The sequence below is a fragment of the Nomascus leucogenys genome, chromosome 3 (genome assembly GCF_006542625.1).
Source record: "Nomascus leucogenys isolate Asia chromosome 3, Asia_NLE_v1, whole genome shotgun sequence".
Lineage (NCBI taxonomy): Eukaryota > Metazoa > Chordata > Mammalia > Primates > Hylobatidae > Nomascus > Nomascus leucogenys.
The window spans coordinates 136,225,470-136,242,965 of NC_044383.1; the positions used below are offsets into that span (position 1 = coordinate 136,225,470).

At 41.9% G+C, this 17,496-nt stretch overlaps 1 protein-coding gene across 1 annotated transcript in view; it reads left to right on the forward strand.

The window, feature by feature from the left end:
* PPP1R14C (protein phosphatase 1 regulatory inhibitor subunit 14C) overlaps positions 1–17,022 on the forward strand; it is a 110,220-nt gene extending 93,198 nt beyond the window's left edge. Inside the window, exon 4 of the mRNA XM_030809832.1 lies at positions 15,377–17,022. Within this exon, the coding sequence (XP_030665692.1) occupies positions 15,377–15,451 (75 nt within the window). The 3' untranslated portion in view covers positions 15,452–17,022. The remainder of the gene's footprint in view (positions 1–15,376) is intronic.
* The last annotated feature ends 474 nt before the right edge of the window (positions 17,023–17,496 follow it).

Sequence of the window (17,496 nt, forward strand, 5' to 3'; positions counted from 1 at the left end):
ACGTTGTAGATATGGCAGTTCATGTAACACACACAGCTTTGGGATGTGGGAGGAAGCCAGAGGATCGGGATAAAACTCAGGCAGACATGGGGAGAGTGTGTGAACTCCCACACAGACAGTGGCTCTGGGGGGAATCTATTTTTTTCCCCAACCTTATATCAAAACAACGTGGAACAAACCAATGTTCTTGGAGGCCCTGCTGCAGAGGGAAGTAAGTGAGCTCCTTGAAAAACTACCCCCAAAATTTTACTGCTATACACCCACTAGAATGACTAATATGAAAAATACTGACAACACCAAGTGTTGGGAAAGATGTGGAAGAACTGAAATTCTCGTACCCCGCTGGTGGGAGTGTAAAATGGTACAATCACTTTAGAAAACTGTGTGGGGGTTTCAGAAAAAGTTGAGCATGCACATTCCACAACTCAGCCATTGCATTACTGAATATGGGCTCAAAAGAAATAAACAACAACAACAAAAACCATAAAAATACTTGTACAAATATATTCATAACAACTTTATTTGCAATGACAAGAACCCCAAACATTGATCAGCAGATGAATGGATAAACAAATAGTGGTCTAGCTATACAATAGAGTACTACTCAGCAATATAAAGGATCAAGCCAGCCGGGCTTGGTGGCTCACGCTCTAATCCCAGCACTTTGATAGGCCAAGGCAGGCAGATCACTTGAGGTCAGGAGTTTGAGACCAACCTGGCCAACATGGTGAAACCCTGTCTCTACTAAAAATACAAAAATTAGCCAGGCATGGTGGTGCACACCTGTAGTCCCAGCTACCCAGGAGGCTGAGGCAAGAGAATCGCTTGAACCTGGGAGGCAGAGGTTGCAGTGAGCTGAAATTGCGCCACTGAACTCCAACCTGGGCAACAAAGTGAGACTCTGTCTCAAAAAACAAACAAAAAAAAAAGAGAATCAAACTATAGACGAACACAATAGTATCTAGTATTGGTGAATCTCAGAAATATTGAATGAAAGAAGCCAAGTAAAAAAGAATACATAAGAGGAATGATTTCATTTACATAAAATGCAAACTAATTTATAGTGACAGATAACTGGGTTTGAGACCAGATGAGCTCTAAAGGGGAATAAGACATCTTCGGTGGTGATGGAAATGTTTTTTCTTTGTTTTGTTTTAATAGGCAGGATCTCATTTTGTTGTCCATGCTGGAGTGCAGGAGCACAATCATAGCTCACTGTAGCCTCAAAATCCTTGGGATCAAATGATCCTCCTGCCTCAGTCTCCCGAGTAGCTAGGACTATAGGTGCACACCACCACACCCAGCCAATGTTTTAAATTTTTTGTAGAGATGAGATCTCGCTTTATTACTGGGGCTGGTCTCGAATTCCTGGCCTCAAGTGATCCTTCTGCCTTAGCCTCCCAAAATGCTGGGATTGCAGATGTGGGGCACTGCACCCAGCTGACGGAAATGTGCTGCATCCTGATATTCCTGGTGGTTTCCTGGGTATAACCAATTGTCGCCACTCATCAGTGATACGCTTGAAATAGATGCAGTTTACTGTTCTTAACTTATTCCTCAATGAAGCTGATAACTTAAAGAGAAAAGGAAAGATAGGGGTCCTTAGCAGTGTCAAGGGACCTGGCTGGGGGCACTGGACGTGCCAATGAGGAGAGCCTTGATGATTCTGGGGGCTGCCTGGGTAGAATTTCAGTGGGCAGAAAAGTCAGCATTCCACGCACTCTATTCTTCCTTTCCTCCTTCCCCTCCTTCTTTCTTCTTTTTTTCCCTGCTTTGCCTCCATTTTAAATTCTTCTTTTCTAATTTATAAGACAGCTAGAAAAGGAGGGAGATACAGAGGGCTCTGGAGATTTTTATTGTCCCCTTGGGAAGAGGCTACGGACAGAACTGGAGGAAAAGGTTAGTCGTACTCAGGGGAGAATTTCCAGTCTAGCTGTGGACACTGACCTTTGCATGTCTTTCGTCCCTCCTCCCATACTGGAAAATGAAAGATTGTTGTGTTTATCATAACGCATTTTTGGTCATTTTAGTTTAGCTTGTAATTAGACTACAATTACCTAACCCGGTTGCTTAATAATAAAGACTACTCACCCCAGGCAGCATGGTGCAAAGGGAATTGTGCCCTCCACCCCAGGGTGGTGATCATCCCAGGTCCCTTTGGCCTTTATATTAACCTACGGTTTGAATCTTGGTCTGACCATTGAGCTGCTGTGTGACCCCAGACAAACCTCTAAATCCTTGTGTACCTGGTTTATAATACTTGTAATGATCAAATGAGACAGTATGTGAAAATAAACAGAGCGGCTGTCACATGAAAGGTGCCCAGTAAGTATGTGCTGTATCTGAATCCCTGACAGATACTCAGTACCTGTGAGAGCACTGTACTGTGCCAAGCAAACTAGAAATGCACACACATTGGAAAGAATAGTCTCGGGTGAGTGAATGCATTAAAAAGGTCCATGCGGTGCATTCTCAGATCCCAAAATAGTGCCCAGGACTGAGATGAGAGGTGGGGGCCCAGGAGTTTACTGAAGAGAGGACCTTTTCATTATTTTCGGTGGGAGGGTAAAACTTCACCTGCAGTGTGACAGCGGCCACATCCAAAGACTCAGAGGAGCCAGCATGAGGAGGAGGAGCTGAAAGTGGAGGGAGGTGGTTGGTGCCACTGTGTGTGTGTGTGTGTGTGTGTGTGTGTGCGTGTGCGTGTGTGTGTGTTTAGCCAGGAGGGAGCTGTTGGGAAATGCCACTTAAGGAATGTTTTCAAGTGCAGTTCAAGCACTTCCTGATGTGAAGAATAAATACGATCTCCTTTGTAGTCCCTTGAGAGGGGAAATCGCACAGTCTGGGTGGCTCTGGAGTGGCTGATTTTGGTCCTGGGCTGTTGCTCAGGCTGTGGGGAGGAGCAGTCCCAGGCAGGAATCTGAGGAAGGAGCTACAGGGACTGTGGCCCTTGGCCAGGTGGGACGGAGAGCCTACTGTGGATTTTCTCAGCGGTTAGAACCTCCGTTGTCTAAGCTGGGAAAACTGGCCATCACTGAAGGAGAAACTGGCGGAACACTGACAGCTTCCTCAGAAGAAACACATGTGTGCTGCACCCAGCCTGACGTCCGTGCCCCAGCCTGAGCACCCATGGTCTCACTTGGTGTCACACAACATACTTCTCCTCTGTCTTCAATGTCAAACCTTTCCCATGGCGAAAATGGGCAGGGGTGGGGCAGGGGGGATATAAGCTACATTTTTCTTCGTGTGGTCAGAGTAGCATATTCTTTTCTTTGTTGTTTGAAACGGAGTCTTGCTCTGTTATCCAGGCTGGAGTGCAATGGTGTGATCTCAGCTCACTGCAACCTCCACCTCCTGGGTTCAAGTGATTCTCCTGCTTCAGCCTCCTGAGTAGCTGGGATTACAGGCATGTGCCACCACGCCCTGCTAATTTTGTATTTTTAGTAGAGACAGGGTTTCACCATATTGGTCATGCTGGTCTTGAACTCCCAACCTCAGGTGATCTGCCTGCCTCGGCCTCCCAAAGTGCTGGGATTACAGGCGTGAGCCACCATGCCTGGCCCAGAGTAGCATATTCTTGATTTGAATTTGTAGACTGGAAAGTTCAGCATAGTCTGATGATGATGATGATGACAGTATCAAGCACTTGTACAGCACTTACTACTCTCTAAGCACTTTTCCAAACATGTAACATACAGTAATTCATCTCATCATTTAATCCTTACAGCATGCTTGAGGTGAGGTCTTATTGTCATTGCTCCTATTTATAGGTGAGGCATGGAGAAAATGATTCATTTCTAAGTGGTGCAGAAGGATCTGAACCCAAGTCATCTGACTCTAGAGTCCCTCTCGTAGGCATGTGGCTACACTGCTTCTTACCGTGTGTGTGTATATTGGGTGACTCCTTCCTGGCAGGAACAAACCCATTAGGTTTTTTTAGGCATCTGTTTCAAAGGGTCCTCCTTTATTTGTAAGCCAAAGCTTTTTCTTCTGTTTCTCTCCTTCTTGCATCATTATACGATCCATAGTCCTCAGGACACAGGGCCCCAGCCTCATCACAAGCAGTACATGCGACAATTTGTCCACCTGCCGTTCTGTCCCTGCCCAGGGCTGAGCACAACAGCCCACAGAGAATGCTTCTGCTGAGAGGTAAATTCTAAGGTGTGGACCCAGGATCTCTTAGGTAGTATTTTGAGACGTATTTGGAAAAAAGCTACCGATGCAGTGTAGAAAATAGATACTGCTTGTCTTGAAAGCTAGGTCAAGGCAAATGTTTGTCTTTTAAAAATTATGGCAGTTAGCTGAAATTGTATTTCAACTGCTAGGAAACTAGAATGGCCAGATCTTAGAAACTGGTGGAGAGGCAGTCAGCTAATAAAAATTTCCCTGGAAGGAGTGATGGGGGAAGGAGAGGAGAGGGAGGGAGGAAGGAAGGGGAGGGAGCTGGCCCTTCCAGGGCAGTCATTTCCGGATTCTGTGGCTTTTAAATGAACACAGAGGTCTTTCGAGGCCTCTCAGAGCTCTGGCTGCCTTCTGCAGTCTTTGGCTGTGAGAGGCAGCATGGGAGGAGCCTGAAGTGGCCTGACAGGGGCTGTCCTTTGCCCGCAGGGCACCCGTGCACCCCCAGCTGCAGCTCATGCCATATGTTGGCAGGGCCTGTGTTTCTGTGTCTTCCTTCCCAGCTGGCCTGGGAGCTCCTGGAAGGCAGGGCCTCTGCCACCTTCTGCTCTGCATCTCAGCACTTGAGTAGAGTCTGGCATACACTCTACTTAAATTAGAGCATGGGCTCAGTACATATTTATCAAATTCAGCTGGCATCAAGAAGCCTGGATTCAAATATTTGCTTTGTGATCTTAGGCAATACTTGTAATGAACTAGAATATCAGTATTTTTGATCTGTAAAACCTCTACTACATTGGATTAAATACGGGAACATGTAAAGAGGCCACACAGAGGAGGCCTTCAATCAGGGTTTCCTTCTTTTTTTTTGGCAGTCGAGCGTAAGCAATGTCAGATCCCCATACAGAAACCACATCCACCAGGGAGTTCCTCATTGATCCCCACCCATCCTTTCAGCCAGGGACTGAAACTTCAAAAAAAGAATGGATTCCCTTTTTAGAATATTGCAAAAGATCATGTCCTTTATGGTTAAAGAATTGCCTTAAATAACATATCATTTTCACTTGAATATCCTGCAACAGGGGAACACGTGTGTTCATCCTTTCTTTCAGCATGTTCAATGTATGTACAAGTTACGTGGAAGGAGGCTGTACAAAGGTAGTGGTGAAACATCAGCTTGGAGACAGCCTGGTTTTTAATAAAATGCACACAGAACTTTTATGAAGACAGACATATTCTGGGACAGAAAGCAATTTTCAAATTTAAAAAGATTCGAGCCATACAAAGTGTGTTCTTTGATTACAGTGGAATTACATTAGATATAAGTAACAGAAAGATTATCTGGAAGATCTCCAAATCCTTAGAAACTAAATGACACATTTCTAACCCACAGTCCAAAGAAGAAATTAAAAGGGAAATTAGAAGCTATTTTAAACTGAATGAAAATAAAAGCCGATCATATCAAAATGTGTGAGATGCCACTAAAGCAATCCTTAGTGCTGCTGGGGGTGGGGGAACATATAGCAGTAAGTGTTTGCATCAGGAAAGGTCTCAAAGCAATGGCCTGAGCTTCCACCTTAGGAACCAGGAAAAGAAGAGCAAATTAAACCCAAAGCAAGGTGGAGAAAGGAAATAATAAAGATAAAAGCAGAAATCAGTGAAATAGAAAACAGAAAAACATGCTGGGCACAGTGTAATTACACGCCTGTAATCCCAGTACTTTGGGAGGCCAAGGCGGGTGGATCACTTGGGGTCAGGAGTTTAAGATCAGCCTGGCCAACATGGTGAAACCCCATCTCTACCAAAAATATAAAAGATTAGCTGAGCGTGGTGGTGCATGCCTGTAATCCCAGCTACTCGGGAGGCTGAGGCAGGAGAATCACTTGAACCTGGGAGGTGAAGGTTGCAGTGAGCCGAGATTGTGCCACTGCACTCCAGCCTGGGTGACAGAGTGAGACTCCATCTCAAAAAAAGAAGATAAAAAAAAAGAAAACCAATAAAGAAAATCAGTGAAACAAAAGCCGACTCTTTGAAAAGGTCAATACAATTGATAAACTTGTAGCTATAATGATAAATGGAACTAAGGAAAGGAGACACATTACTAATATTAGGAATGAGAGAGCTGACATCACTACAGATTCTATAAATATTATGAACAAGCTTGTGCCAGTAAATCCAACAACTTAGTTGAAATAGGCCTGATATTGTTACCAGTGGAGAGTGTCCAGGTTCTTGGCGTTTTGAACAAAGAATTGGACAAAACACACAAAGCAATGAAAGAATGAAGCAATGAAAGCAGATTTTCTGAAACGAGGGTACACCCCACGGAGTGGGAGTGGGCTGGAGCAAGTGGCTCAAGAGTGCTGGTTACAGAAACCTCTAGAGGTTTCCCATTGGTTACTTGGTTAGACGCTATGTAAATGAAGTAGTGGCCTGCGACCAGTCTGATTGGTTGCAGAAGGTGACCAATCAGAGGCTGAAGTGAATTTTCAAAGTTACACCCCTGTGCAGATGAAGACTAGGCCTGTGACCAGTCTGATTGGTTGCGGGAGAGGACCTATCAGAGGTACCTTCCATTTGCATCTGCAATGCAGAAAGTGGGAGGGTTGGAAAGAGAACAGCCTCTGATCCTTTTGTTACCTGAGTGTGGAAAGTTAGGGTTTTCCTTTTGATTCACTTCTAGTCAGTCTGTGCAAATCAGCCTTAGGTTCCCTGCCTCCAGACCCTGTTCTCCTGCCTCAACATTGTAGTATAATAAGAAATACATATTTGCTCTCTGCTCCAGGTCCTTGGCACAGAACTCCTAAAACTCTTACAATTTCCTGAGCAATCCGTTGCTGTGTACATCTTTTGTTCTAATATTTCATCATTGACCTCAGTTCTTGACCCAGATCTCCTAATCTGTTGGAATTTCCTGGGTGATAGGGGTGTCTTTTGTTCTAATGAGGAACCTCTTGGTGGGTGCCTGAGTGGGTGCTGGTCACCAGAAAGACCAAGCCACAGTTAGAAACTTGGAACTTTCAGCCCTACCCCCATCCTCCAAAAAGAAGAAGGGGGCTGGAGATGGAGTTAATAATTGATCATGCTTATGTGGTAAAGCCCACATAAAAATCCCTGAAGAACTATGGGGTTCAGAGAGCTTCTGGGTTGCTGAGCATATGTATGTGCCGGGAGAGGGGCACAGAGAGGGCATGAGAGCTCCATGCTCCTTCCCCCAAGCCCTGACCTGTGTGTCTCTTCACCTGCTGTTCATCTGTATCCTTTATCACATCATTTATTAATGTAATAAGTAAATATAAGTGTTTCCCTGAGTTCTGAGAGTTGCTCTAGCAAATTATTGTACCCACAGAGAGGGTCATGAGAACAATTCATAGCTGGTCAGCCAGAAGTATAGGTGACAACCTGGGACCTAGAACTGGCATCTGAAGCTGGAGTCAGGCTTGTGGGCCTGATACTTTAACCCGTGGCATCTAACTCTAACTCCAACTCCAGGTAAATAGTGTCAGAATCAGCCAGGCACAGTGGCTCACACCTGTAATCTCAGCATTTTGGGAGGCCGAGGCGGGCGGATCACTTGAGGCCAGGAGTTCGAGACCAGCCTAGCCAACATGGCAAAACCCCATCTCGAATAGAAATACACAAATTAGCTGGGCATGGTGGCACATGCTTGTAATCCCAGCTACTTGGGAAGCTGAGGCACAAGAATCACTTGAACCCGGGAGGTAGAGGTTGCAATGAGCCGGGATCATGCCATTGCATTCCAGCCTGGGTGACAGAGTGAGACTGTTGTCTCAAAAGAAAAAAAAAAGTGTCAGAATTGAATTGAATTGTAGGACACTCTGTTGATGTCTTCTGGAGGATTACTTGATGTGTGGGGAAACCCCCCACCCATATTTTGGTGACATAAAGTATTCTGTGTTGAGTGTGGGAGTAGGAAAGAGAGTTTTGTTTTTGCTGTCTCATACAGGAAAATTTCTTAATAGGTACAACCTTTCAAAACCTCCCCTCAAACACACAACCCAACAAAACAAAACAAAACAACAACAACAACAACAAAAAACCCTCTAGGCCCAGATGGCTTCAGTGGGGAATTTTACCAGACATCTAAGAAAGAAATCCTATCAACCCTACATAAACTCTTCCAGAAACTTGAAAAGGAAGGAATACTTCCCAACTCATGCTATGAAGCTGGCAGTACCCTGATACTAAAGATAAAGATATTACAAGAAAAGAAATGTACAGACAAGTATTTTACATGAACATGGATGTGAAAATTCTGTCAAATTGAATTCAACAATATGTAAAAAAGCCATCATGATCAAGTGGGGTTTATCCCAGGAAGGCAAGATTAGTTTAACATTTGAAAATCAATGTAATTCACCACATAAAAAAACTAGGAGGGGGAAAACCCCCTCTAATCATGTCAGTAATGGAAAAGCATTAGACAAAACCCAGCCTCTATTGCTGATACAAGCACTCAGCACACTAGAAATAGAAGGGAACCTCCTTAACTTGATAAAGAATATCTGCAAAAAACCTACAGGTAACATACTTACTGGTGAACAACTGAATGCTCCCCGCTAAGATCAGTAACATGGTCAGGGTATTCACTCTCACCACTTTTATTCAACACAGTATTGCAGCTTTTAGCCAGTACAGTTAGGCCAAAAAGAAATACAAGGCTTCTAAATAGGAAGAAGTAAAGTTGTTTTCATTCATAGACAACATGACTGTATAGAAAATTCAGTAGAATCTACAAAAAATCTCCTAGAACTAATATGAGTTCAGCAAGCTTGCAGGATACAAGATAAATATATGAAAATCTATTGTATTTCTCTATACCAGCAACAATTGGAAATAAAAATGTACTATTTACAATAACATCAACAATATTAGATAGGAATATATCTGACAAAAGATGAACAATATTTGTACACTGAAAATTATAAACCATTGCTGAGATAAGTTAGTTCTTAACTGAGAGTAGAGATAAATCATGTTCATGGGTGAGAGGATTCATTAGTGTTGAGATGTCAGTTCTCCCCAAATTGATCTAAGATTTAAGGCAATCTCAGTCAAAACCCCAACAGGGAAATTTACAAGCTGATTCTAAAATTCCTTTTTTTTTTGAGATGGAGTCTCACTCTGTCACCCAGGCCGGAGTGCAATGGCACACTCTTGGCTCACTGCAACCTCCGCCTCCCGGGTTCAAGCAATTCTCCTGCCTCAGCTTCCTGAGAAGCTGGGATTACAGGCACCTGCTACCATGCCTGGCAAATTTTTGTATTTTTTTAGTAGAGACAGGGTTTCACCATGTTGTCCAGGCGGGTCTTGAACTCCTGACCTCAGGTGATTGAACCACCTCGGCCTCCCAAAGTGTTGGGATTACAGGCATGAGCCACCGCACCCAGCCCTAAAGGTCTTAAGGAAATTTAAAGGACCTAGAATAGCCAAAACAATTTTGAGAAAGATCAACAAAGTTGGCAGACTAACATTACCTGATTTCAGGATTTACTATAAATAAATTTGTACTTTTCAAGACAATATGGTATGGGTATAAACATAGACAAATAAATAGATCAGTGATTCAGCCATTCAACTCAGAGATATTTACACAAAAGAAATGGAAGCATATTCCGTACAAAGATTTGTACATGAATGTTTTAAACAACTTTGTTTATAATAGCCCCAAACTGGAAACAACCCGCATTTCTACCAACAGGTGGATAGATAAATTGTGGTACCTCTTTATGATGGATGCTACTCAGCAACAAAAAAGGAATGAACTATTAATCCATGCAGCAGTGTAGCTGAATCTCCAAATAATAGTGCAGAGTGAAAGAAGCCACACTAAAAATTATCGTGTTATGATTCTATTTATGTAAAACTCTCGAGAAGGAAAACTAATCTGGAGTGACAGAAAACAGGTCAGTTTTTTCCTGGGAATGGGAGGAGGAGGATTGCACAGAAGCATGAAGAAGAAACTTCTGGAGGTGTTGAATGTATCCATGATGTTAGATCATGCAGATAGTATGCCTGTGGTGGTTGTCTGCCTTAAATATGTTCGGCTTATGGCATTTCAATTTTGCCTTAATAAAGCTGTTAAAAAAAAAAAAACAAACAAAAAACAACTCACTGGGAACCTTGTAGCTTCTTCCCCAGCCATTCTACTCAAACCTCTCTCATCTAAGACTCACTGGCCCTTTCTTGCCCAAATATTTATATTTGTCTCTGTCCTTGATTTACTTAACTTCTCATTGCACTTGACTGAGGTGAGCACCTCTTTCTGCTAGAAACACTTTTCCTTCTTGGCTTCTGAACAGCACATTCTCTTCGTTTTTTCCCCCAGCTCTTGTGGCTCCAACTCCTCTAGCAAACCTCATTTGTTAGAGGGCCTTTGACCCTATCTTCCTCTCTATTTATACTCTACTCAACTCCAAGGTTATCCCACCTAGTCCTGCAATTTAAAGCAGCAGCATCTGTACATCCCAACAGAATTTTCTGGGATAATGGAAACAGTCCCTATTCGCATTGTCCACATGGCAGCCACTAGCCATCTGTGGCTATGGAGTACTTGAAATGTGGCTAGCATGACTAACAAATGAATTTCAAATTTTATTTATTTTATTTAATTTCAATTTAAATAGCCACATATGGTTAGTGGCTACCGTATTGAATAGTCCAGGTCTAGATCACTGTATGTTTACAAACTGTGGGTGGGAACACATTTGCTGGTCTTGATTTTTATTTTTTCAGAATAAAATAAGTTCTGTTTTTCACAAAATATTTGTTTCAGGCTGGTATCTCCAGGGCTCACACATAGTTGTTTCTTTCATTTGGTTTTGTATGTAAGTTGAAAGGCACTGATCTAGATGCCGATGATGTCCGCGTTAATGTTTTCAACCATGAGCTGAGGCCCAAAGTCATGTTTGTCATCCTGACATCTCATCACAAATCTGTAGGCCTGCTGTTTTTCCCTCCAGTTTTCCCACATCTCAGCAAATGGCACTATCTTTTCCTCCAGTTGATGCGGAACGGTGACCTTAATTTTCTGCTTTCCTGTGCCCCCTCCCCGCCACACCCTACTCCCACACTCAGTCCAGCAGCAAGGTCTGTTGGCTCTGCCTCCTCAATGGGTCCCAGGTCTACCCACTTGTTTCCATCTGGGTTTCTATCAACATACTCTAAGCCCCTGGCATCTCTTGCCTGGAGTACTGCCGTAGCTTTAAACTGGTCTGTGATTCACTGTTATCTTTGTAAGACCCACAGTGGCCAAAGGAATCTTCCAAAGCCATAAATCAGATGCTGCTGCTGCCCTACTCCAGAGCCTCCAAGAGCTTTCCACTGTGATGCTCTGTTGTCACCTTACTGTGCTTATGAGGCCCTGGTGACTGGGCCCAGCCCTCCGCCACAGTTACCCTGGCCATTCTGTGCCAGGGACTTCCACTTCCTTGCTTATTTATCTTCAGGGCTCTGCACATGTGCTGTGACCTGAGCCCCCCAGATCTTCCCAAGATGGCCCCTCTCTGTTAATTCGTCTTAACTCAGAGGTGATTTCCTCAAAGGAGCAGCACTTCTCTGACTAAATCAGTGTCTGTAACCCAAGTCGGAGTGATAGTATTTTAGGAGTAAATGAGATACATTGTTACTGAAATAGAGTGCTTTTGAGTAATAGGAGCCAAGAGCCATCAAAGTATTCTTGACTAGAGATCCTTGAATTTTCTCTGCAAATCATCTGTAATCAACAAAATCCTTCTGTGCAAGTGATACTGCCAAGTTTCTGTATGGAGAATAAATATTGGTCTTGCTATTTTTTAACTTACTCGACTGAGCACCCCATTATGCAAATTTAATGAACAGTTTAAAATATGCATATTATGCACAATAGTGTATTAAGATATAGATGTATAAATTATGTTAATATAAAATTTAAAATGAGTATTTCATTAATATGAATATATCATATGCACAAGGCAAATAGCATTTACACTTTTTAATCTCTGAGATTTATGTACATCATGGTTAGCTTTGTGAGAAAGTTTGAATTTGATTTAGGTTACCAAATTTGATTTTAATTATCCAAATTTAAATTTGATTGTCCTGAAGAGAAAGGGTCTGTAGGGTCGATTATTCCTTATGTAATTTTAGTCTTTAGTCCTTACTTTTGAAAATGTGTTATTGAAATAGTGCAGAAAAATTACCAGTTATTAACAAAATATAGGGTGTGTGATTTTTGACCTTTGCTTTAAAGAAAAAAAACAAGCTTACATTCAATACTGAAACTTTTTGTAGTAGTCATATGCATAACAGATTCCAAAAACAACAAAATTGAAACTGTATGTGCAGAATACTATGTATTGGTTAAACTACATAACACAGGAGGCAATAGGAAATGCATTTACATTTGCAAAATGAAAATTGAATATAAATAGGAAAATGTGGCATGATTTTATCCTAGGAAATTATTTAAATCAGACTAGTGTTCAGAAAATTAAAATAAGGCCTCCATTTTACTTCACTTGTATTTCATTCTGTACAAGTTCAGAAATGGTGGTGATTAAAATATTTAAGTCACTTTACAGTCTTCTGGGATAGCTCTCCAAAGGGAATAATCCAAGCTACAGACAAAGATTTATGCACAAAGACATTAGTTATGGCATTGTTTATAATTTTGAAAAGGCAGGAGCCATCCAAATATCCAGTGGTGGGGGGAATTAAGCAGATTGTATAACATCCTTACAAAAAGATTATATAACCACTAACATTAATTTTTAGGAAGATTGTTTAATGTGGGAAAAAGCATCTGACATAATGCTAAGTGAAGAAAAAGGGTATATTTATGTGGTATGGTCTTAATTAGGTGAAAACAATATCCATAGAAGAAAATACATTAATAGTAGTTAATTCTGAGGACTGCATTGTTGCTGGTTGTATTTTCCAAGTTTTCTAGAAAAAACACATACTACTTTTATAATAGGGAAAAGATTATTCATAAAAGAAATTTTGGTGCTAATAAAATATTAAATATTTAGGGTTACTGTGCTTTAGAGCCAGAGAGTAGTGCAGGGCTCATTTAGTCTAGGAGCTCATGAGTGAGGGTTATAATTGATAAGGGAGATTGAGAGCTGTTTTTCAGATGGCTCCATGGACAGCAAAGTTTCTTGGTGTTTTTGCTCTCAGATAGTCCCTGATGTGCTCAGTTCTGTCGCTTACTATCTGTCACTTGTTGATCAGAAAGTCTGACTGGCTGTTAGCTTTGTATTTGACAAATATAAAACAGGAAGACCAGGTAGTTGTTACCTAATAAATATGACTTATTTGGTGGCCCAACATTTTAAAACAGGAGGCAACAATGACAGATTCCTGATTGTGTAAAGTGGGAACCATTCTGGATCATTTTTCAATCTTTAGGTTCTGATCAATTTACAGGTCATGAAATCCTTTTAGTGAGTCTTCCCTAGCATTACTTTGTAAATGAAATTAGAGTAGAATAGAAACACCAGAGTGCATGGCATGTAGTAAGTATCCTGTAAGTTTTAATTTCAGATGTGTGTTTGTAGGTACTGGATTGTAACATAAAGTGTGTTTTTGTTTTGTTTTGCTTTTTTTATCTATAGTTTGCTGTCAAAAAAGTCCAAAGACTCTTAGTGTGATCTACACCAGTGGTGTGCAGTATTCTCCAGTGATAAGTAGCATTAGTGTCACCTGGGAGCTTGTCAGAAATGCACCTTATTGGGACCTACCCAGATCTACTGAATCACAAACACTGGTGGTGGGTCCCAGCACTGTGTGGTCCTTTAATGAGTCCCTGTCTTAGTCCATTTTCTGTTGCTATAAGAGAATATCACAGGCTGGGTATTTTATTATAATAGAGGTTTATTTAGCTCACTGTTCTGGAGGCTGGGAAGTCCAAGAGCATGGCACTGGCATCTGGAGAGGGCCTTTTGGCTGCATCATGTCATGGTGGAGATTATCACATGGTGAAAGGACAAGTGTGTGCCAGCTCAGGACTTTCTTCTTCTTATAAAGTCACCAGTCCCAACTTGGGGGCCCTACTCGGATGACCTTATCTAATCCAAACTACCTCCCAGAGGCCCTACCTCCAAATGCCATCAACATATTAATTTGAGGATTAAGTTTCCAATACATGAAATTTGGAGGACACATTGAAACCATAGCAGTCCTTCTGGTGATTCTGATGCACACTCAAATTTGAGGCACACTAGTCCAGCCTTGCCATTCTTGGTGAGGTTCAGGGACTAATACTGGCATCACCTGTGAGCTAGTTGGAAATGCAGAATCTCAGACCCCAACCTGGACAGGCTCACTCAGAGTCTGTGAGATCACCAGGTAATTTATTTGCATGGTAATGTTAAATAGCTCTGATCTCAACACAAATGCCTCAGGGGCCAAGTAGGTCATGTCAGTAGTGAAAGTAGCCTGGTTTCCCCCCTAAAGAAAGCAGAATATTCCTCAGGGATCTAGAACTAGAAATACCATTTGACCCAGCCATCCCATTACTGGGTATATACCCAAAGGACTATAAATCATGCTGCTATAAAGACACATGCACACGTATGTTTATTGCGGCACTATTCACAATAGCAAAGAGTTGGAACCAACCCAAATGTCCAACAACAATAGACTAGATTAAGAAAATGTGGCACATATACACCATGGAATACTATGCAGCCACAAAAAATGATGAGTTCATGTCCTTTGTAGGGACATGGATGAAACTGGAAAACATCATTCTCAGTAAACTGTCCCAAGGACAAAAAACCAAACACCGCATGTTCTCACTCATAGGTGGGAATTGAACAATGAGAACTCATGGACACAGGAAGGGGAACATCACACTCCGGGGAGTGTTGTGGGGTGGGGGGAGGGGGGAGGGACAGCATTAGGAGATATACCTAATGCTAAATGACGAGTTAATGGGTGCAGCAAAACAACATGGCACATGGATACATATGTAACAAACCTGCACGTTGTGCACATGTACCCTAAAACCTAAAGTATAATAATAAAAAAATAAAAAAAAAGAAAGTAGAACAATAAGAAGGCATTGTGGTGTGAAGTTTTAGTATTCTTGATTTGTTTAAAAAAATCCTGTATTACACCAGTGGGGGTTAACACATTCAACCAAATTCATCAACTAAGGTTAACTGCAGTTGACATTAATTACTTTAAGCAGATTTTTAAACACATAATTTTAATAGTGACCCTCATATTAACTTCTTCTGATCTCTTTTAGGAATTTATCAAAGAGCTGCTTTCTCGGATAAGAGGCATGAGGAAACTGAGCCCTCCGCAGAAGAAGAGTGTATGATTCTGGCACAGGGTGAAACTCTCCCAGAGACGAAGAAAGGTCCTGGGATTTGTACTTCATGAAGACTTTTGTGAAAGAATAGGTGTCCTTATGAGCAACGTTTTTTTTTTTTTTTTTCTTTTTTTGGTGTGAAGGTGGGGGGCTCTATTAGACATTTATTCAAGAGTGTTCCTTTTTTGGTTTTAAAGGTTTTGTTAATGTAATATTTTAATAGCAAAGATATCATGACTCTAGCCACAGCCTAACCAAGGATTATCAAAAGAGGTGGACACTCAAGGAAGGGCCGCGCCAGGCTGCGTTTTCTGCAAGGACTCAGATGTTCAGTACCTTATGATACAGGGAAGATAGTTTTCTTACAAGTAGTTTGGTAATATTTTTTTCTTAAGTTGTATATTTGACTCAGCTGTCAAATTTCTCATACTTGTATATATCTACACACAACTAAGTTAAAATGTTGATGTGAGTTTTATTTCACATGGATGGAATAAACTTGTGGTCGTCCTTTAACTGGAGGTCCCAGCACATGTGTTTTCAAGAGGCCACTAGGCATTCTTCATTGAGTGCTGCTGACTTCAACACTCACTTTACGCACCAAAGTGAAAGAATTCAGTGTATCCGTTATTTTAATGCGCTACACTACAGAAATGTTAAGTTGGTCAAGGGCTTAATTTATGGAATTTCTATTATTTCATTGGTTGGGATGCTTTGCCAGGTCATGTGCTTATTGTCTCATTTGTAGTCTTTTAAAGTTGTATGAACCCTTACTTTGAAGAACTAACTTGATTTCTAGAGAAATATCCACACTATCTGAGTGGCATTTTGCATTGGAAAAAGGAAGCACTGTGTAGCAATGAATTGTCTGCATTCCACCGAGTACTGTGTATTATTCTCTCTCCAGGAAAGCAGATCAAAAGAAAGTTAGCAGATTGGGTGTCTTCTTCCTTAGAAATAGGTTCTGGTAGCTTCTGTGCCTGGGTAGCATCAGACTAGTGGGAGTAAACCGTGTGTTAAGTGTCAGGGTGAGAAAGCCTCACATTCTCTCTAGACAGTCGCTCTAGGAGCTGATGTTGCTGGTTTGGAAGTGTGGAGATTGCATTTCTGGCTTCTCTCAATGGCTTGTGTTGAGGACTCTGGGTGCTCCTGGCCCTAATTGTGCACCCTGATCCCCGTGCTTGGAGCTAGGCCTGGTGGCGTGCTCTAGCCCTCTCAGTTACCAGCTCTTTGGAGAAGGATCAAAATTCAGATGGGATGTGGGATGGGTAATAGGTGAGAGTAGAAACTCTTCCTTCCCTCCAGGAGGCCCCTGCTGCCTCCCACAGAAACCCACCTACCGTAAGATGTCTCCAGGTGGCCTTGTCCAAGGATGGGGGTCAGGCATTTTATATCAAGGGTGCTCTGAACATATTTTATTTTTTAAAAAAACTGTTTGTGAATTTTGCGTATACTGGCAAGCTTTTGAAAATGTATTTAATTTTGTATTGTTTACCAATGATTTATTTACAAGATATTTACTCAAATAAATGGAGCTGCTTACAAGCCTGTTGACATGTGTGGCTTGCACAACACGTTAACCTGATGGTTTTGCTTTGTCAGTTTCTCTGCAGAGGCGAGGACCAAGCACCTCACCTCATTTCATTTCATTTTCAAGGTATTTCTAGGCATGTAATCCTGGCTCTCTCCTCAGGCATCTTCAGATCAGGTGGTGAAAGCGAAGGAGCTAGGCCACATTCTTGGGCTGAAAAAGAAGACGAGCTCTGTGTGCTCAGCCTGGCACTCTCCTAGGCCATGCTCCTTTCATTTAATTAAAACTCCCCTTTGCCGTCTGACAAGAACCCTCAAAAACATTTCAAATTAGTGAACGATTCCACTTACTGTTAGAATGCCTTGCACCATGGAAGTCAGAAAAATACAGAATGGGCAGGATTTCTGTTAGGCTTAATTGACCAGCCCATGTGATGGTCTCAGATGAAGTAAGAATTGACTTTTCCTCCAAAGGCCTCTGCTCCCACTACACACCCCCTCCAAAGGCCTCTGCTCCCACCACA